The sequence below is a fragment of the Suncus etruscus genome, chromosome 8, assembly GCF_024139225.1.
Source record: "Suncus etruscus isolate mSunEtr1 chromosome 8, mSunEtr1.pri.cur, whole genome shotgun sequence".
In the NCBI taxonomy this organism is placed as follows: Eukaryota; Metazoa; Chordata; class Mammalia; order Eulipotyphla; family Soricidae; genus Suncus; species Suncus etruscus.
In genome coordinates, this window is record NC_064855.1 from 15,138,071 (window position 1) to 15,160,455 (window position 22,385).

Here is a 22,385-nt window from a genome sequence, read left to right on the forward strand (position 1 = left end):
CGGGTGCTCCCTGGTGGGTTCGGGGCCTGACCCGGCCTGCATTTATAGCAAGATTGGGTTCTGGACCCACCCTGGGCCTGGGGAGTTCGTGGAGTTCTGCTGGGGTGCAGACCTGGTTGCAATTGCAGCACCATGGATTTGAAGCTGATGTCCTCACCCCCAACCTGATTAAACCACTACCAGGTATCAAGAGCACCCCCCCCCTTTTTTTTTTTTTAAGAAATGGGTGGGTCGCGATGCGATCACTGCTAGGGCATAACAAAGTTCTTCTTAGTGTTCAATTGCACTGAAACTCAAGTTAGCCAAATTTTGTTAAGGGAGAATCCATGAGTTGTGTTAACAAGTTTGTTTCCTGTCAAACCATCCACAACTGCCTCCCATTTTCCATTTCACAAATAAAAGTATTTAATGCTCAAAAAACAAAAACAAAAACAAAAACGGAGAGATAGCACAGCGCTGTTTGCCTTGCAAGCAGCCGATCCAGGACCTAAGGTGGTTGGTTCGAATCCCAGTGTCCCATAGGGTCCCCCGTGCCTGCAGGAGCTATTTCTGAGCAGACAGCCAGGAGTAACCCCTGAGCATCACTGAGTGTGGCCCAAAAAAACAAAAACAAAACAAAACAAAACAAACAAACAAAAAAAACTGACCAGAATAACACCTGTGCACAGTCAAGTGTGATCTAAACTGCACCCCCTAAAAGAAAAAAAAAAACAGTGAAGGGTCTATGGCACTTTGATGATGGAGGTGGAGTAACTCAGAACACAGAAAAAAATATCAACATTGTTGTAACCATGTATTTTAATAACAATAAACCAGTAGGAACAAAATAAAACATATATTGTATAAAAATAAGAACCTGGGGCCGGAGAGATAGCACAGTGGTAGGGCATTTACCTTGCATGCAGCTGCCCCAGGTTAGACGGTGGTTGGAATCCCAGCATCCTATATGGTCCCCTGAGCCTGCCGGGAGCAATTTCTGAGCTCAGAGCCAGGAGTGACTCCTGAGTGCTGCTGAGTGTGACCCAACACACACACACACCACACACACACACACACACACACACACACACACACACACACACACACAAGAATCTGTGGGCTGGAGAGATGGTACTGTGTAGGACTCTTGCGTTGCACATAGTAACCTAGGTTCGATCCTCAGCATCCTGGATGCTCCCTGGAGCATAGAAGGAGTGATCTCTGGGTGTGGCCAAAATAAACCAAAAAAGGGGATAAAAAGAATTTTGTGTGTAGTTACCAAATGATTCATCTGTGTTTGTAAATTTGTTTGAACTAGGGAGACAAAAAGGTGTTGAGACAATCACTAAAATTGATTGTTTTTGGTTGGGGGAAATTATACTCAATGCTGCTCAGGGCTTACTCCTGGCTCTGTGATCAGGCTTAGGAATCAATTCTGGCTGTGCTCAGGGAGCCACAGTGATGCTGAGGACAGAACCAGGGTTGGCATCTTAACCTTTGTATTCTCTCTCCAGTCCTGTCACTAAAATTGAATCCAGAACATCCATGGGGTCATAGCTTACTAAAATAACATTTACGCTTCTCACAGGAAAACTGCAGGGCTGACAGGAAGAATATAAGGATATTCAACTAATTTATGCAAGAGCTGTAAAATCATACAAGATTTGAGTCCTGGAAGGATTTCCAGGTGAGAATGGGAAACGATTTTCTTTTGTTACTACTAAAGGTTTTGCTATGGCCTCCACCAATCCCTTTTCAAAAGTTAACAGTTGGTAATAGCAAAACTCATTTGTTTGCTTGATCTCATTTCCGGAGCCGGTTAGTGTCTTGCATGATTTGCTTGATGTCACCATTTTAATGAGGCACAACACTTAAGAGTTGTGTCTTCACAGGGACCAGAGGGGTAATACAGCAGGAAGCCTTGCACATGGCCAACCTAGGTTCGATCCCCAGCATCCAATATAGTCCCCTGAGCACTGCTAGGAGTGATTCCTGAATGCAGAGGAGGTGGATGTGCCAGACAGAAACAAAGACAAAAGACAAAAAACAGGGGCCAGCGAGGTGACGCTAGAGGTAAGGTGTCTGCCTTGCAAGCGCTAGTCAAGGAGAGACCGTGGTTCCCGTGGTTCGATCCTCCGGCGTCCCTATGGTCTCCCCAAGCCAGGGCAATTTCTAAGCGCTTAGCCAGGAGTAACCCCTGAGCATCAAACGGGTGTGGCCTGAAAAAACAAACAAACAAAAAAAGACAGAAAACAAAAACAACCCCCCCAAAAAAAAACAACCTCTCCCCAAAAAAGTTTTGTGTTCACAAAATCAGTTTTTATGAAAACATTTCTTTTTCTTGGGGGGGGTGGTCACACCCAGCAGCACTCAGGGTTACTCCTGGCTCTGTGTTCAGAAATCATTCCTGGCAGGGGACCATATGGGATGCTGGGAATTGAACTGGAGTCCGTTCTGGGTTGGTTGCATGCAAGGCAAATGCCCAACCGCTTTACTATCACTCCAGCTCCTTATGAAAACATTTCTAACATTTTTCTAATTCTTGGGGAGGGATGCTACTCTATAGCACAGGGACCGCACAGTGCTTGGGATTGATCCCAAGGCTCTTGCAGGCAAAGTGTGCACTTCAGCTTCTAGAGTTCCTGGCCCCTAACAAGAAACCTTTCAAGGAAGCATAGAGTCTCATCTCTTCTTCCCCAAGCCAGAGCACACATTGCAGCCACTTCAAGAGGCTACAGCTGGGCCCAGAGAGATAGCACAGCGGTGTTTGCCCTGCAAGCAGCCAATCCAGGACCAAAGGTGGTTGGTTCGAATCCTGGTGTCCCATATGGTCCCCCGTGCCTGCCAGGAGCTATTTCTGAGCAGACAGCCAGGAGTAACCCCTGAGCACTGCCGGATGTGGCCAAAAAAAAAAAAAAAAAAAAAAAAAACCAAACCAAACAAACAAACAAACAAAAAAAAGAGGCTACAGCTTCTTTCTTTACCACGGTTAGTCTTGAAGTCCACACAGGCAGGCTTTCAGGTCAACTGAAGATTCTCACAACATAGCACCCCAAAATCAGCATCCCATTTAAAAGGAGAAAAACAGAATAGTAAAAAATTATGGTCTTGTCCAAACATGTACTAGGTTAAAAGGCTCTGGTCTTGTCAAAACACGTATGTCAAAGGTTCTAGTCTTGTCAAAACATGTACCGGGTGAGAGACAAGCAGTGACAAGTAGAGAGACTACAGTATTATCACTTCAGTGTCCTTTGAAGTGCTGACAACAGAGTCAGTCAGCTTTGTTGAAACAGTGACCTGACACAAGATGGGGTCGTGAGTCTGTGAACAGGCACATCAGACAGGCAAGGTGGCTGGTGCCCAGGAGCAATCCTCAGGGCTGCTCAGAGTGGAGAAGGTGGCTGTGGTGAGGCTCATTTTTTTTTTTTTTATTTCCCTCCCAAGATGTTTTTAGCCTCTTGTGTTGGCCATTTGTCCTTTTGTACTATGCCATCTTCCAACTACTTTTGTCTCCCCCCAACTGCCAGCTCATTTGATCAGCTATATGTTCTTGGATTTAATGTGGGTGGGAGTGTGCCAGGGAACTCACTCATGCAATACTCTTTACCTGCCCCAGGCCAGCTATACATCCTGTTATAGTGTGTCATTGTATTTTATTTTGGTTTGGGGGCCACAAGCAGCTGTGCCATAGCTTACGCCTGGCTCTGCACTCAGGGATCAGTCTTGGCAGCCCCCCTTTTTTTTTGTTTTTGGGCCACAACCGGTGATGCTCAGGGTTTACTCCTGGCTATGTGCTCAGAAATCGCTCCTGGCTTGGGAGACCATATGGGATGCTGGGGATCTGTGTTTCTTCTTAGGTTAGCACGTGCAAGGCAAATGCCCTACCGATAGCGTCACCACTCCTGCCCCAGTCTTGGCAGCTCTTGAGGGACCACATGGTGTGTGGGGATTGAATTCTAGCCAGCCATCTGTAAGGCAAGTGCCCTATTCATTTTATCTCTCTGCCCCTGTGTCATTTCTTTTTTGTTTCATTTTTTTTTTGTTTTTTTTTTGTTTTGTTTTGTTTTGTTTTTGGGTCACACCTGGCAGTGCTCAGGGTTTACTCCTGCCTCTACACTCAGAAATCGCTCCTGGCAGACTCGGGGGACCATATGGGATTCGAACCACCCTCCTTCTGCATGCAAGGCAATCACCCTACCTCCATGTCATCCCTCCAGCCCTGTCATTTTGTTTTTGTCTTTGTTTCTCATTGTTTTGTGTGTTGGGCCATGCCTGGGGTTGCTTGGAAATGTCCTCTGGTGCTCTCAGACCATCTATGCTCTTGAGATATGAACCAGAGAAGAGACTAAAACCAGAGAAATGGCAGGAGCCACATGCAAAGCAAGCACTTTACTTCCTGAGTTATTTCTCCAGCGGTGTCATTTTATTTTTTGGGGCCACCCTTAAATTCTTCTTCCCACCTACTTTCTCCCCTCCGAGTCACTTTTCTATTTTGGGATATTAGCAAACAAGGCCTCAGCTCTTAAATTTTTATTAAGAAGACCTGTTAACTCTCTGGGATGGATGCAAAGTGCTTTTTATCCGGTGCATGAATGGATATCTTTAGAATCTGGAGGGAAGTAACAGGTTATGAATTCAAGATTTAAGAAAAAAATAAAAAGGCTTTCTTTTTCTTTTGGCTCTGCGCTCAGAAATCACTCCTGGCAGGCTCAGGCATCAAAACTTCCAACTCAACCAACCCTCCAGGCAGTCCCCAGCATGACTAGGCCCCAGGACCCCTAAGTATGCTCGAGTCTAGCCCCTCCCCATGTCCCCGCCCTTAGGTGGGCGGGACTCCGGCAGGCGGTGAGAAAACTGGAGGCTTCCAGGCGCGCGCGCGGATTGGACGGTGTGGAGCCGGAGGCGGGCTAACTTGCAGCCCTCTCTCTCGTGATTGGTGAACGGAGCCTATTTGGCTTCCTCCGATTGGCCGAGAGTTGGAAGCGGAGGGTAAAAAAAAAAAAATCAGGAAGCAGGCAAGTCCCGGAAGCGCCGTCCTGGGCTCTCTCGGGGGCTGGGTATTTTTTGTGTTTGTGTGTGCGTGTGAGCTCTTCTGCGGCTGCGCGCTGGGCCTTTGAGGGCCTGAGTGGTTTGTCTCCAGTCTCTGAGCTTGGGTGAGACTCGGGGTGTCTGAACTGTTTCTTCCTGACAAAGCAAAATGTTCGCATAATCCGGAACCAACAGCTGGCCTTCCCACGTTAGAGAAAGTAGTGAGAAGAACCCATGCAGCAGCAGCAAGCACAGAATTGCTCCCCAAGTCAGAGAGAGTCAGGCCGGGGCAAGGGACTTCCGGTTGCCCGGCGGCCTCGCAGGATTCCTCCCAGCGTGTCGTTGAGAGAGCGGAAGTGAGCCGCGCGCCAGAGCCCTGATGGGACCCCAAGGCCCGCGTGAATCTGGGAGCGCTGAGGGGAGGACAGTGGCTTCCCTTCCTCCGCCCTTGTCCTTCTCTTCCTCAGACGGCACTCGCTTCAGAGGCCCAAACCGGCCTACACCGGTCCACTCCGGCTCATACCGGCCTATACCGGCCCCACACCGGCCTATACCGGCTCACACCGGCCTATACCGGCTCACGCCGGCCTATACCGGCTCACACCGGCCCACACCGGCCTATACCGGCTCACACCGGCCCACACCGGCCTATACCGGCTCACACCGGCCCACAGCGCTCGTGTTGTAGTCCACTCGCCCTCAGCTGGCCGGGCCGCAGAGCGAGGCTGGCGGCCTCAGGGCCCTTCCCGACTCTCCCTGCCCGTGCCTCGCTCGCCATCTTGCGGGGGGCGGAGCCGCGTCGCCGGCGCCGCCGCCATGCGGGGCGGGGCGGGGCGGGGCGGGGGGCGGCGGCTGCGGCCGAGCGGCGGAGCGGAGGGAGCGAGCGAGCGGGCGGGCGGGCCGGCGGATGGGCGGGCGGAGGCTCGGGCCGAGCGAGCGAGCGAGCGAGCGAGCGAGGAAGGAGCCGCCGCCATTTTGCGCGCTGGGAGTCCACAATAAAGGAGCGAGCGGCGCCGGGCGCGGGTCACTGCGGTGTCGGCGTCGGCCTCGGCGGGACGCGGCGGGACCGGGGACCTGCGGGGCTCCGCTCCGAGGTGCGGGCCGGGGGGAGGCCGCGGTTCGGTTCGGGCCGGCCCAAGTGGGGGCTCAGCTAGGCCCGGCCCGGGTGGCGGCGGGCGACGGGCCCTGCGATCGGGGCCCCGAGGGCGGCTGGGACTTGGGGCGCTGCGCCGCTTCGGAGGACGGGGAGGAGGAAGGGCAGGGCCCGGCGGGCCGGGCGGGTTTCGGGGGGCCCGAGACGTGGCCCCACGGCCCCTGGGGGGGCTCTCGGGACTGGAGCCTTTTTGAGGGGTTCTCCCGCCCCCCCTGGGCTCCATTGTCTGCTCCCCCCCTCTCCCCTTCCCTTCCCCTTCCCCTCCCCTGCGAGCCGCTCTTGTGGCGCAGCTACGATTGGCAGGCACCCCGTCCACCCTTTTGTGTGTGTGTGTGTGTTGACGGTCCTGGGAGCAAGTGCGGGGGTTGGGGTGCGGTGGGTGGGGTGGAAAGGGGGAGCCCCGCACCCTTGGCTCGGTCTGGCTTCTTCCTTTCGGGGGGGGGCTCAAAGCTGAGAGCCCTCCTTGGGGTGTTTTTTTTTTTTTCCTTTTTAAGAAAGCTTTCTGGCCCTTCTCTTCCCCTCTCCCCCAAAAAACCCCCCAAATCCTCTTTCCCTCCTCCCCCCAAACCCCCCCCCAAATTCTCTTTCCCTCCTCCACCCCAAACCCCCCCCAAATCCTCCTTCCCTCCTCCTCCCTCCCCCCCAAAAAAAAACCCTACCAAAATCAACCCAAGTCGCTCCACCTTGGCTGGCCCCCCTCTGGGAGCAACTGAGTTAGCTAGCTGCCTTTTTTTTTTTTTTTTGTGCAAACAAAAGCCCCCCCCCCCCCCACTTTGGTGAGGACCCAGAGTGTGTCTGGGGTGCGAAATTGTCCTTCCTTAGAACTCCTTAGGCCGGGCTCCCCCCTCCCTCGCTCCCTGCCGGGCTTCGAGGTTTGTGTTCTTGTTTTTCTTTTGCGAAGAAGAGGAGAGAAATCATTTGCACATCTAAAGCGGGTAGGGAAGGGTAGTAGGAAGACTCCCCTCTGTTTCCTTCCGAGAGCCACAGAGCTGCAGTGCAGGTTTTAGCTTTAATTAAAGTAAGAGTCAAGGTACAGAGAGATGTGGCTTGGTGTTGGGGTGAGGGGAGGTCTAAAAGCAGTGATAATTTTTGTTCTTTAGGCTTCGAAGAGGTCTCCCCAAGTCTGTCTGTCTTGTCTGTCTTCCCTCCAACTCTGCCTTGTGCTTTGGAAACAAGTCTTGTGTGACCCCCTTGCTGGTGGTGTTGATTCTGTTATAAACCTGTCATGTCAGTGCAGGCGACTGGAGTGCCTTAAACGGCTATAAAGTGACTTACTGATCCCGCTGTCTCTTTTTTTTTTTTTTATAAATAATAAAAGAAGAGGACAGATTTTTTTTTTTTGCGAGAAACTTTGCAAACTAGCTTGGTAGTCTGTGACGTTTAGGATTCGTTGGCAGGTAACTGTTTTTAAAGCGAGCTTGTCATTTTAAGGAACCTTTTAGGGAACTACGTATTGTTTTGAAAAGTCATGATGTACAGGAAAATTAAATCAGCGTTAATAATGTAGTGTATTTGGGTAAGGAACGTCCAGCTTAAGAAGAACAATGCAGATTACTATGTGTCTTTATAACGTAAGCTTTGTAAGTTTTAATTTACTTCTGTTTTGGGGGGAGGGTGTTGGGCCACACCCGGGGCCCGCTCAACGGGTTACTCCTGGCTCTGTGTGCACAGAAATCGCTCCTGGAAGGCACAGGGCACCCTATGGGATGCCCGGGATCGAACCCGGGTCCTTCCTGGGTGCGAGGCAAATAAATGCCTTATGGCTGTGTTCTCTCTCTCCAGCCCCTTAATTTAGATTTTTAAAATTTCTCCTTTGAGAATAAAAATTAGGAAGGTTCATCATCAGTCTGTCTCTTAGGACTCTTGATTTCTTGGGAAATCGGTTAAAATGATTAGTTTTATTTAGCTTTCATGCACACTATTTTAAACGGTCGATTTTTTTAAATTTTTATTTATTTATTTATTTTTGTTTTTGGGTCACACCCAGCGGCGCTCAGGGGTTACTCCTGGCTGCTCTGTGCTCAGAAATCGGTCCTGGCAGGCTCGGGGACCATATGGGATGCCGAAATTCGAACCACCTTCCGTCCTGGTTCAGCTGTTGCAATGCCCTTCCCCGCTGTGCTATCTCCCGGCCCCTGATTTTATTTGTAATTTATGTCTTCATTCTAGTATTTACTTCGGAAAATATTGAAATAAAGCTACTAATTTTTAACTAGCCAAACTTTTAAGATAGTTCTGAGATTTCTTTGCCTGTTTTTTAGGTAAGAATCTGATAGTTAGGCATGTCTATCCTTTTGCTTCCTTCAGTTTTAGAGGGCAAGAACGATGGAGGGATGCGAACATAGTGGTACTTTCATGTCTGTCAACTTTTAGAAAACGAAAGTCATTGGTAGCCTGCCCTGTTCGTGTGTAAATTTCCACATTAATTCACTGAGTTGTCATACTTAAGTTTAATGAATCAGGCTGACCTGGGAGATGGTGAAAATGGTAACATCGAAGGGCAGAGCAGCCTTTTGAATACTAGAATAACCTAGTTATAGTTCCTACACACCTCTCTGTTGCTTTGAACTGACAATTTAAAATATTTGAGGCTTGGTCTTCACTCCCTTGCTGTTTGAGCCTGGTCATTTTTTGTGCATGGCAATTGACTTTGTTGAAGCAAGGCGTCTTTTACTGTTGGCTTTCTGTTCTGTTCTGGGTGCCTGGGGTGGATGGAACTCAAGGTGGCATAAGGGGAACACATATTCGTTCTTGCATTACAAAAGATAAAACTTACTCTAAAGGCCATTCAAAAGTAAAAGTGTTATCGTGGTGTCTTTGTCTTTGACTTTGCTGTCTACTAATTTAAGTTCTCTTCTATTTCAGATTGAAGTGATTTCAGAAAATTCAACCCTGTTAGAGGGCATTTAAAAAATATATAAAGTTGATTTGGTGCATGAGAGCAAGTTACTGCTGCTTACCGTTCAGAGACTTACAGGTGCTTGCCTGCATTGCAATAAAGGACTCAATATATTGAGCAAGACTTCTATTTATCTCTTCGTTTTGGAGAGCCTAATAAACTGTTATTACAGTTTCTCTACTGACTTTCAAAAGTTTTCACGTTTGAAAGAGACATCTTTGCAAATACTACAGCATGAGCACGGCCAGAACAGAGAACCCTGTTATAATGGGTCTTTCCAGTCAAAATGGTCAGCTGAGGGGCCCGGTGAAGCCCAGTGGTGGCCCCGGAGGAGGGGGTACACCTACACAGCAACAGATGAACCAGCTGAAAAACACCAACACAATGAATAACGGCACTCAGCAAGCACAGAGCCTGACCTCCACAATTAAGTAAGAAATACATTTTGGGGAGCAGGCCGTTTCTTTTGTTCTAAGTGGGTAACTACTCTATGTATATATATGTATTCTATGTATATGTCAGTATTTTCGGATGACAGAAGATTGATGGTTTTATTTTATACCTAGTAGTTATTTACAGTAATGTATGCAGTAATTTTTTTAAACACTTTTCAGGGTTTTTAAGTTAGCCGAAGTAAAGTTAGTGGCTGAGTGTATTAGATTCATTCTGGGTTTTGTCTGTATGCGTATTCCCTTGGTATTGGAACTACATTACAGTCTGATTCAAATATAGCAGTTAAAAATCTATTTAACTATTAAATTTTAAATTTAAAGTAACCCGGCAGCCCTTGGGTTACTCCTGGCTCTGCGCTCAGAAATTGCTCCTGGCAACTACAATCATGCTTGTAATCATGGTGCTTAAATAAATATTTTTTTAAATATTGTAAAAAAAAGGGGGGGGAAGTCTGGGGCCAGAGCGGTGGCTCAGTGGTAGGGCATTTGCCTTGCACTCGGCTGACCTAGGAAGGACTGCATTTCAATTCTCCAACGTCCCATATGATCCTCTAAGCCAGGAGCAATTTCTGAGTGTATAGCTAGGAATAACCACTGAGCTTCACTGGGTGTGGACTTCCCCCCCCCCGCCCCCCCAAAAAAAGAAAAAAAAAATAGCTGGGGCCGGAGAGAGATAGCATGGAGGGTAAGGTGTTTGCCTTTCATGCAGAAGGTCATTGGTTCAAATCCTGCCGTCCCATATGGTCCCCCAAGCCTGCCAGGAGCGATTTCTGAGCATAGAGCCAAGAGTAACCCCTGAGCGATGCCAGGTGTGACCCAAAAAACCAAAAAGAAAAAAGAAAAATAGCTCCTGACAGGCTCAGGGAACCATATGGGATGCCAGGGTTCAAACCTGGGTCTGGGTTAGTCCTGTGCAAGCATACTCGCTACTGCTGTTCTGTTGCTCCGACCCCCTACATTTTTTTTTGTTTGTTTGTTTTGGGGGGGTTACACCCAGTGGTCCTCAGGGGTTACTCCTGGCAGGTGGGGGGGGTGAGGACATATGGGATTAGAACCATCCTTTGTTTGAATCAGCTTAGTTCAAGGCAAAGGCCCTATCGATGTGTTATATTTCCTCCATCACCCCTTAAAATTTTCTTTCTTTTTTTTTGGTTTTTGGGCCACACCCGGTGGTGCTCAGGGGTTTACTCAGAAATAGCTCCTGGCAGGCACGGGGACCAAAAGGGACACTGGGATTTGAACCAACCACCTTTGGTCCTGGATCAGCTGCTTGCAAGGCAAAAACCGCTATGCTATCTCTCCGGGCCCAACATTTTTTTGATATTAAAGCTGGCTTCAGTTTTGAACTGCACAGCAGGGTGGAGGATGTCTAGCTTACCTGTTCCCCGATTTTGAGTGTCTGTATCGTGTATTGTTGTCCCTCATGTTTCCCAAAGCACCGCCAGGGTCTGGTAATCCTTAAGTACATCACAACATAGTGTTTCTGGCTTGGGCATCAACTGTCCTCAAACCAGGTATTTGAGGGAATGGATCCCCCATGTATCCCATGTATTTTAATTTCACTTTATGAAGCCTTTTCTGTGTTTGGTTATTTTTATTACTACATTAAAAAATAGGATTCTTATTACTCATATGTAATAGAGTACTCAGAAATTAGAGCTTTTAAAAATGTATTTCTGAATAGTCCCAAGTTCCTCCCTCTTTTCACTGAAAACTTCCTATATATCAACTCAGTGACAGAATTTTTTTCCTATTTGTCATCTTTTTTTTTTGTTTGTTTTTTTGGGCCACACCCCTTCAATACTCAGGGGTTACTCCTGGCTAAGTGCTCAGAAATCGCCCCTGGCTTGGGGGGACCATATGGGACACCGGGGGATCGAACCGCAGTCCTGATCATTGGCTAGCGCTTGCAAGGCAGACACCTTACTTCTAGTGCCACCTCGCCGGCCCCCCTATTTGTCATCTTTAAGTGTACATTTGAATATTCCTTGGATCATAACTACTCAAAGAGTGCTTTTAATAGAAAAATGTAAGACTTGACCTTCTTTGAATTTGGCTTTAGTGTTAAAGAACCCAATCATGTGTGCCAGAGAGATGATAGCTCGGTGGGTTGAATCATGCGCTGGCACGTGGTGGTTGAGCCTGGGGCCCAGAGAACCTCACCCCCCAGCCCTGTGGGTGTGGCCCTAAAAGAAGACAAATAACAAGTGATCTAGTCCCAAGACTGGGTTTGAGCTCAGTAGTGGAGAACTTGCCATCCTTGTGGGCTGCAGTAGGTTTGATCCCTGGCACCGTAGTCTAGCCATAGAAGTTGAGATAGTGTCTTAAGAAATTGACTCTTCGTTGTAGTTTCGTTTGGTCTTTGGGCCACATTCAGCGGTGCTAAGGGTTGCTTCTGGCTTTGTCCTCAGGAATCACTCCAGCGCCCTATCCACTCTCTCCCCAACCCCTGACGTTAGTTTTTAAGATGAAAAGTATAGATTGAAGAAATACAGCAGTTTTTTTGTTTGGATGGGTTTTTTGGGGAGGGGGACACATCTGGTGATGCCCAGGGGTTGCTCCTTGCGAGGCAAGCACCCTACTGATTGTGCTGCCACTCCTGCCCAAGCAGCATTTTTTTTTTTGTTTTCTGTTTTTTTTGTTTTTGGGCCACACCTGGCGGTGCTCAGGGGTTACTCCTGGCTGTCTGCTCAGAAATAGCTCCTGACAGGCATGGGGGGACCATATGGGACACCAGGATTTGAACCAACCACCTTAGGTCCTGGATCGGCTGCTTGCAAGGCAAATGCCGCTGTGCTATCCCTATGGGCCCCAAGCAGCATATTTTTATTACTTATTTTATTAGGGCTTTTCTATGGTTACACACTTCAGTCTTTATAAACTACCAGAATAATATATAGGTGATGATGGCTTTATTGTTCAGAAGGGGCAGGCTTATAAGAATTAGTTTCAGAGGCCAGAGAGAGTTTAGGAGGCAAGACATTTTATTTTTTGCCTTGTACACTGCCAGGTTCTATCCCTGGCACTACATAAGCTTCCCCGGGCACTGCCAAGAGTGAACCCTGTGATGGCCTAAAAACTGGAAGAAAAGAATGTCAAACAGTTTGTTTAGTCACTGGGAGATTTTGTGGAAATGAAGGTATTTTTTGAGGAGTAGGAGAATGGCTCAAGTGGCAGAGCTTCCATGTATCTTGCACTTTTGAGCCCTGAGTTTTATCCCTAGCATCAGTTGTGACCAGACCAAGATTAATTTCTTTTCCATGGGATTATAATTTGTCTTTACAAAGTATGAATAGGCTAGCCAATATAAATTTTTGTCTGTTTTTTTTTGTGCCATAACCAGCTGTGCTCAGAAGTTACTCCTGGCTCTGTGCTAAGGAATTAATCCTGGCGGGCACAGGAGATAATATGGGATGCCGGAGGTTGAACCCACATCAGCTTCATGCAAGGCAGATGCTGTGCTTAATGCTCTGGCACTGAGTTAATATAATTTTCATGTGTGGTGGTACTGGGGATTGAACCCAGGGTCTCACCCAGGCAAGGGATACACTACACCATTGAGCCATATCCATGATCCCATTTTTGGGGTTGGTTTTGGTATTTTTAGGGCTTCATCATTGCCTGAGACCAGTAGGAGGGGAGCTGTTCATGCTATGAATGCTCTAGCCCTTTGAGATTGTGTGTGTGTGTGTGTGTACACATACATATATATCAAAGGGATAGAGCATTCACATATATATATATATATATTTACATATATATATATATATATTTGTAAATTTTTTTGTTTTTGAACAGTACCTGGCAAAGCTCAGGCCTTGCTTTTGGCTCTTCATTTAGTGGTTCTCATGGGCTCCTGGGATTAAACCCTAGTCAGCAGCGAGCAAGGCAATGCCCTGCCTGCTATATTCTCCCTGGCCCCTATTTTATTTTGTTTATTTGGTTTTATGGTTTTGGGCCACACCCAATGATGCTCAGGGGTTACTCCTGGCTATGTGCTCAGGAATTGTTCCTGGCTTGGGTACCATATGGGACATTGGGGGATTGAACTGAGATCCATCCTAGGTGAGCATGTGCAAGGCAAACGCCCTACTCCTTGCGCCACCACTCTGGCCCCTATTTTAAATTTTTGTTTGCTTGTTTGTTTTTGGGCCACACCTGGCAGCGCTCAGGGGTTGCTCCTGAAAGGCTGGGGGACCATATGGGATGCTGGGAATCAAACTCAGGTCTGTCCTGGGTTGGCTGCGTCTTGTGCAAGGCAAACCACTATGCAGTCTTGGAGAGTCACACCTGGCAGCACTCAGGGTTACTCCTGGCTCTACGCTCAGAAATTGCTCCTGGCAGGCTTGGGAGACCATATGGGATGCCAGGACTGGAACTGCCATCCTTCTGAAAGCAAGGCCAATGCCTTACCTCCATGCTATCTCTCTGGCCCCTCCCTTAAGTTCTTTTTTTTTTTCTTTCTGTGCCACACCCGGCGTTGCTCAGGGGTTACTCCTGGCTGTCTGCTCAGAAATAGCTCCTGGCAGGCATGGAGGACCATATGGGACACTGGGATTCGAACCAACCACCTTTGGTCCTGGATCGGCTGCTTGCAAGGCAAACACCGCTGTGCTATCTCTCCGGGCCCTCCCTTAAATTCTTAAGGATAGAAATTGTTGTGTTAATTTTGTTCTGAGAATATTTTTTACTTAACATTTTGCTTTGAGATGATAGTGAAGTTTGTTTTCTGCTTCACTTTTGTTTCTTATTAAAATCTGTTGCCAAATCTGTTGCTTATTTTCTAAGTTTTGTAACTTCCTCCAATAATTACTGCATGCATTTTTGCATTATTTTTAAGACTTTGATTATTTGATGAACTTGATGCTGTAGCAGACTGCCCTACATAATGTTCAACTGATGGTTTAGTCCAGAAACTTGCATAATATGTTTAGTGCTGCTGGCATTTTCACTTTCGTTGGAGTATTTTAAATTGTAGAACCTAACTTATGTACATATTCCTCTTTCTAAATCAGAACTCTTGGAGATATTTTGGGAGCTCTGATGGTATAATTAGCAGAAACCTGTACTTAATGACTATATAGTTGAAAACATTGTTTGCTTTCTTTTTTTTTTTTTTTTTCATTTTTTTTTTTTTTTTTTTGGTTTTTGGGTCACACCCGGTGGTGCTCAGGGGTTGCTCCTGGCAGGCATGGGGGACCATATGGGACACCGGGATTCGAACCAACCATCTTAGGTTCTGGATCGACTGCTTGCAAGGCAAACACCGCTGTGCTACCTCTCCGGGCCCATCGTTTGCTTTCTTGACAGTATAGTAGATTCCTTAGGTTTATATTTTGGATTCAAACCCAGATCTTGGGGCTGGAGAGATAGCTCAACGGTAGGGCGTTTGCCTTGCATGCTGCCAACCCAGGACAAGTGGTGGTTCGATTCCCAGCATTTCATATGGTCCCCTGAGCGCTGCTGGTTATGGACCCCCCCCTCCGCCCAAAAAAAAAAAAAAAAGCCAAACAAATCAGGTCTTCACACACCTAACTAACCAAGTAATCTGGGCCCTAAAATAGCCTAAATGAGAGCATAAATCTTTCTGGCCTGAAGCCTTGGATTCATCATTTTGACGCATGCCCACCCGTCTCCGGTTGCCTTTGGTTGCCCCCAGTGCTACTGGACCCAAGTAGCAAAAGGTGTTGCAAGATCTGAACATTGAATCATCAGATCCACATTTCTAGGCCAGGCAGTTCCAGGAGTAGCCCTTGGGCCTTCCACATCAAGCACCTCCAGCAGAGGGAGGTCCGTTTTTTTTTTGTTTGTTTGTTTTGTGTTTTTTTTTTGTTTGTTTTTTTGGGCCACACCCAGTGACGCTCAGGGGTTAACTCCTGGCTATGTGCTCAGAAGTCCCTCCTGGCTTGGGGGACCATATGGGACACCGGGGGATCGAACCTCGGTCCGTCCAAGGCTAGCGCAGGCAAGGCAGGCACCTTACCTCTAGCGCCACCGCCCAGCCCCTGTATTTTGTTTTTTAAGGCTTAGTTTTGAGGTCTTATTTTTGTCAGACCCTGTGCTTATTTTGTCAGCACTGTACTCAGTGCTTCGTATAACTTGTATAATTCTTTTTTTTTTTTTTTTTTGGTTTTTGGGCCACACCCGGTGATGCTCAGGGGTTACTCCTGACTATGCGCTCAGAAGTCGCTCCTGGCTTGGGGGACCATATGGGAAACCGGGGGATCGAACCGCGGTCCATCCAAGGTGAGCGCAGGCAAGGCAGGCACCTTACCTCTAGCGCCACCGCCCGGCCCCCATAATTCTTTATTATTGTGTTTATTTTGGGACCATATGCGGCCGTGTCCAGGACGTAATTCTGACTCTGTGTGCTCAGGGATTATGCTTTGGTAGGGCTCTGGGGGCTATATGGGGTGCCAGGGATGGTAACTGGATTGGCTGCTTGCAAGTCAAGTGCCTTACCTAGCCCATGGTCTGAAACTTTCGAGCCCTTGACTTGTCACCAGAAGATGATGTCTATTTAAAGGGAGCTTTGTCCTATTTAAAGGGGTTGACTACTTGATTTTATCTTTTTTTTTTTTTTTTTTTTTTTTTTTGGTTTTTTGGTTTTTTGGGTCACACCTGGCAGTGCTCAGGAGTTACTCCTGGCTCCAAACTCAGAAATCGTTCCTGGCAGGCTCGGGAGACCATATGGGATACTGGGATTTGAACCTTCGTCCTTCCTGGGTCGGCTGCGTGGAAAGCAAATGCTCTACCTCTGTGCTCTCTGGCCCCAAAGTTTATCAGTTTAACAGAAAGTTGGAACCAGTTTTGCTAAAGCTTTCAGTTTTTGTGGGTGTTTTTTTTTGTTTTGTTTTTGCCACACATGGTGGCTCTTGGGTTACTCCTGGTTCTATGCTCAGAAATTGCTCCTGCCAGGCTCATGGGGTGCCAGGGAGCAAACCTGGGTCTGTCCAGGGTCAACCTCATGCAAGACAAACTACCTGACTACTGTGCTATCTCTGGCCCCAACAAGCTTCCAGTTTTTCAAGAATAGTCAGAGCTGGACTTAGTCATGAAATATCACCCCCCCCCCTTTTTTTTTTTTTTTTGGATCATGCCTTGCAGTGTTGAGGGCTTACTCCTGGCTTTGTACTCAGGGGTCACTCCTGGTTTGTCAGCTCACCATAATTTAGTGGTGTCAGGATTTAACTCTGGGCTGGCTCCTTGCAAGGCAAGTACTCTGGCTGTACTTTCTGTCTGACTCTGAAACATTATTTATTTATTTATTTTTGTTTTTTTGCGCCACACCTGGCGGCGTTCAGGGGTTACTCCTGGCTATCTGCTCTGAAATAGCTCCTGGCAGGCACGGGGGACCATATGGGACATCGGGATTCCAACCAAACACCACTGTGATTCTCTCCGGCCCCTGAAACATAATTTTTTTTTTGAAACATAATTTTTAATTGGTAACTTCTGAGTCCTAAATTCCAGGGATCAGGAGCAGCTCGGTGGGTTGGACTGCCTGCTGATGTGCAGGAGGCCCAGGTGTGGGCTCCAGCAAACCCACAAAGCACCTTGCAGGTCAAACAAAATGTGGTTGATTGATTGTGATGAGAATTGTACTATATACTACACTGCTTTTTATTTTTTATTCTAAGTTTTATCCTTACTAAACTTACTGTTCGTGAAGAGTTTTTGGGGGGGTTCATACCCAGTGATGCTCAGGGATTACTCCTGGCTCTACGCTCAGAAATTGCTCCTGGCAGGCTCAGGGGACCATATGGGATGCTGGGATTCGAACCACTGTCCTTCTGCAATTTGTTATTGGTGATTTTTTTTTGGTAATTATTTTAAATGAATATATTAAGATTATTGTGATTTTTTTTTCCAGATTAAACTATCATTGAGATGAGTTTTCTTTGTCTGGTTAGTGATGCTAGAAATGCTAATACTTCATTTTAATTCTCTTCTCTTTAGACCTGGTGATGACTGGAAAAAGACTTTAAAACTCCCTCCAAAGGATCTAAGAATCAAAACTTCGGTAGGTTAACAGGGTACCAGGGATGGTAACTGGGTTGGAAAATGGTGCAGACTAAAGTTACTTATGTTAACAGTAGACACTGTTTACTCAGGTTGAAATTTTAACTGGTGAATTGCCAAAAATTTATACTATTCTTTGCAGAAATTATATTTGTGGTATGTCTTTATGTGTATATATGTGTGGTCTGTCCAAATATTATTTATATATAAAACTTAATTTATAAAATCTACACATTTGTAGAATACAAACATAGCCTAATTTATAATAACACTGATCATTTTTCAGTGCATTTTCTCAAAATGCTTTTCCTCCTAGCAGTGCTTAAGATCAGGCTAGGTGTTAATCTCATTTTTGTTGATGAAAAGAAGTTGAAAAAATTCATTCTTGTAGCCCAGTGTCCTCCTGTGTCATTTGAGAGTAAATGGGAGACATTCTATGTTAGCCCATGGAGAGTACGGCAGGCCGGGCTGTCACAACAGATCTTTTCTGGCTTCATTGTCAATTCTGAACCCGATTAGTATTGGTACTCGGCGAGTGTGCTTATGGGCAGTGAGTGGTGAAGCTAGGATTCCACTACATTTTCTGATTCGCAGTTCATGACATGATACTTAGGAAGTAAGGTCGCTTTTAGATTAGTAGTAAAAGAGTGTCCCTAATTTGAAAGTTTTAATTTGGGAGGCCAAGGAGTACTGGGGCAGAACCTAGGGCTTCAGAGCTGAGCCAGGTTTTTACAGTTGAGTAGGTGAGAGTACAGTTGGCTGAAGCATGGCTTACAGAAACATTTTGAATTTTTGACACAAACTTAAGTATGCTCATCAGAGAAACTATTCTCGTTTGTTTGATTAGGATGTGACCTCCACAAAAGGAAATGAGTTTGAAGATTACTGTTTGAAACGGGAGTTACTGATGGGAATTTTCGAAATGGGCTGGGAAAAGCCATCTCCTATTCAGGTATATATATATATTTTTTTCACAATTGTAATGAAGTAACATTACTTTTTGTACTGTGAGCATGATGTGTGTATTTTCTAAGGACAAGAATATTCTCTTCCAGAAGCATAGCCAGTTAATCTAACCTTAACAGTAATTTTATCACAGCTGTTATTTGTAGTATTAAGTTGTTTTTGTGTGTGTGTGTGTGTGTGTGTGTGTGTTTTGTAGTAGTAGTAGTATTGTAGTTTTTATTCTAAATCAGGGGTCTCAAACTCAATTTACCTGCGGGCCGCAGGAGGCAAAATTGGGGTGATCCTTAAGTCAGTAGTAAGCCTTGAACATTGGTGGGTGTGACTCAAACAACTAAAACAAAACAAAGATTCCTCTAGGGCAGGGCCACAAAATGTTGTACAGAGGGAGGAGGGAGGGCCATTTGCTGTCCACGGGCTTTGAGTTTGAGACCCCTGTCCTAAATCCTTTGTAGTATTGTTTCCTGTATAGTGTTGCCCTAGAATCCAGTATTGTGTGTAATCCTCGTCTCTAACCTTTTTTGGGTCACACCCGGCAACAGTGCTTAGGGGTTACTCCTGGCTCTATGCTCAGAAATCGCACCTGGCAGGCACTGGGGACCCTAAGGGATGCCAGGATTTGAACCACCGGACCTTCTGCTTGAAAGGCGATCAATCGCCTTACCTCCGTGCTATCTCTCCGGCCCCTCTAACCTCCTTTTTAACTTCCATTTTTTCCCTCTCTATTTATGTTTCTGTTTTTAGGCCACATCTATTGGTATCTGGGCTATTTCCAGCTTTTTCTCATGGTTCTTTCCAGCAGTGTGCAGGGATTGAACCCAGTCCATAACCCATTCAAATCTGTTTATAATGAAGTCCTAGAATTATTGACTCTTTGGGGGGGACAGCAGGGTGAGCAGAGTGCTCATATCTACTGGTGTGCAGGAGACAGTGCATGAAATCTTAATGCTCTAATCCACTGATCTCTCCCTCCTATCTTTTTTTTTTTTTTTTTTTTTTTTTTTTTAGTAAAACATTCCTGATATGGAGTTAGTCTGAAGGTTTTTGTGTGATCCCATTGACGTTGCACGTTCTAGCCAGAATATTGCAAATATGTTATATAGCCTTTTCAGGGTATCACATTTAGAAGTATTTAGTATCCATCTATTCCTCGTTGGTGATTTTAATTTTGATTACCTTGTGGTAATTTTCTACTCATAATTAACTACTTTCTCCCTTCCTTTGAAATTAAAGCATAGTCTATTGGGAGCATCATCAGAATGTCCCTCATTGGGGAGTGTTATGTAATAGGATATTTATTTTGAAGAATTATGTTCCTGATTGGCTCTCCTTTCATATCTAGACCTATAAAGGGTTTATCTCTCTCAAGTAGGTGCTGTCCATGCAGACTAATGAGTTCCTCTTTTTGGAGAGTGTGAGAGGTGATCTTAATGATGCTTGGGCCAGGGTGCTCAGGCCCAGTGATGTTTGGGGACCATGTGACACTGAGATGGTACCTTAAAATTTGCTTGCACTAGGTGTGCCGCTTAGTTTTGAATACTCTTCCTGTGCCTTTCTTCTTCTTGCCTTTTGTGCTCAGGGTAGTTTCCTTTATGCTAGATTTGGCCAATGTGCTGTCTTTTAACTCCAGGTGGGGTTTTTGTGTGTGTGTGTGTGTGTGTGTGTGTTATTTTTGTTTGTTCGTTTCATTTTGGGGCCACACCCAGCAGTGCTCGGGTTACTCCTGGCTCTGCACTCAGAAGTTGCTCCTGGCAGGCTCGGGGGACCATATGAAATGGGAGGGATTGAACCCGGGTACGTCCTGGATCGTCTGCATGCAAGGCAAATGGCCTACCTCTGTGTTGTCATGCTGGCCCCAGACTCTAGTATTTTTGTAATAATGTCCTGTCTTTTCTTTTTCTTTTTCTTTTTTTTTTTTTTTGACTTTAGTTTTTGGGTCACACCCGCCAGTGCTCAGGGGTTACTCCTGGCTTCCTGGCTCGACACTCAAAAATCACTCCTGGCAGGCTCTGGGGACCATATAGGATGCTGGGATTCTAACCACCATCCTTCTGCACGCGAGGCAAACATCCTACCTCCATGCTATCTTTCTGGTCCCCCCCCCCCCCTTTTTTTTTTTTTTTTTAGTTTTTGGGTCACACCTGGCAACGCTTGGGTTACTCCTGGCTCTACAGTCAGAAATCACTCCTGGCAGGCTTGGGGGACCATATGGGATGCCAGGATTTGAACTACCATCTTTCTGCATGCAAGGCAAGCACCCTACCTCTATGCTATCTCTCTGCCCCCCCTTTTAATAGAGCATGAGTGTAGAACATAGAAACTTAACCATTATTTATTTATTTATTTGTTTATTTATTTATATTTTTGGGCCCTCACCCGGCGGTGCTCAGGTTATTCCTGGCTCTGCTCAGAAATCACTCCTGGCAGGCTCACGGGACCATATGGATGCCGGGAATCAAACTGGGCTCTGGGTTTTGCCTGGTGTATCACTGTGCTATCACTCCAGCTCCAATAATGCCCTTTTCATATAATTTTCAAATACTTGTTATTTAAAGATTTTAACATTTACAATTAAGCAGATGATAAATACTTCTCATCTTGCTTCCCTATTAGCATCCTCCATAAAAGTGACACATTTGACACTGATATACTTACATTGACTCATTATCCCTCAAATGCCATAGTTTATGCTTATTCTTGGTAATGTGCATTTTGTGAGCTGGGGCAGATGTACCGGTGACATCCTCGATTATGTTGTGGAGGATAGTTGTGTTGTCCTGAAATTTTTTAATGCTCCACTATTTACTCCTCCCTCCCGATTTATTTTTTCTTGAGCACGTTTTGGCGTCACATGATTCTAAATTTACCTCCATATTCTGTTCCAGCTTTGGAATCAGCTGATTTTCCTAGACTCCTCATTCTAATTAGCAGGGACCAAGATCTGTTTTTGAGTGTGAGGCACACTTAGTGCTCCTCACCCCTTTTAGTTGAGGCAGGTGTATGTGTGGGGTGTCAGCACACACAACACTTATATAAACATACATAAGCAGATATTTTTTGTTTGTTTGTTTGTGGTTTTGGGTCACACCGGGCAGTACTCAGGGGTTATTCCTGGCTCCACGCTCAGAAATTGCTCCTGGCAGGCATGGGGGACCATATGGGACGCTGGGATTCGAACCGATGACCTCCTGCATGAAAGGCAAACGCCTTACCTCCATGCTATCTCTCCGGCCCCCATAAGCAGATTCTAAAGGCATTTTATTTCAATGGATTAAATTCTTTTGGGGGGAGTATACATGGTGGGGCTTTGGTTTAATCTTGGCTATATGACCAAGGATCACTCCTGGTTGAGCTCAAGGGATTATTCTTAGCCCACTTTGTAAGTAAACATTTATTTTTTTGTTTTTGGTTTTGGTTTCTGGGCCATACATGGCAGCACTCAGGGCTTAGTTCTGGCTTGGTGCTCAGAAGTCTCTTAATAATCTTAAAATATTTATCAGGTAAATTTATTATATTTGTCTAAAGTTCAAATACAAGTTCTTTTAATCTGCTGTAGAGATAAGAATTAGAAAATAGTGTTACAAAGGGATCAGACTTTTTTTGATTGCAGCAAGGTAAATGCCTCACCTATTGTGGTGTTAAAGTGTTAAAACATGGGATTTTGTGAAGTCCAAGATCAATGGGATTACTACCCTCAGTCTGGTGAAAGACTAATGCAGGCAATCTATGTAATTGAAATTGCACATATATGAACCCATTCAGGAATGATGAAATAATTTTGGGAGAAACTAGGTTCTAACCGGAAAACTCAGGAGTAGCTATTGCCTTGATGAAATTGTACTTTGTACAAACTGAAAGAGGTTTAAGGCTAGAGAAAATATTAAGATTA

General features: G+C 46.0%; 1 protein-coding gene across 1 annotated transcript in view; it reads left to right on the top strand.

The window, feature by feature from the left end:
* Positions 1-5,946: 5,946 nt before the first annotated feature.
* Positions 5,947-22,385, top strand: part of DDX6 (DEAD-box helicase 6) — a 37,986-nt gene continuing 21,547 nt past the window's right edge. Inside the window, 4 exon segments of the mRNA XM_049778205.1 lie at positions 5,947-6,101; positions 9,026-9,490; positions 17,471-17,534; positions 18,381-18,485. Of these exon segments, the coding sequence (XP_049634162.1) occupies positions 9,294-9,490; positions 17,471-17,534; positions 18,381-18,485 (366 nt within the window). The 5' untranslated portion in view covers positions 5,947-6,101; positions 9,026-9,293.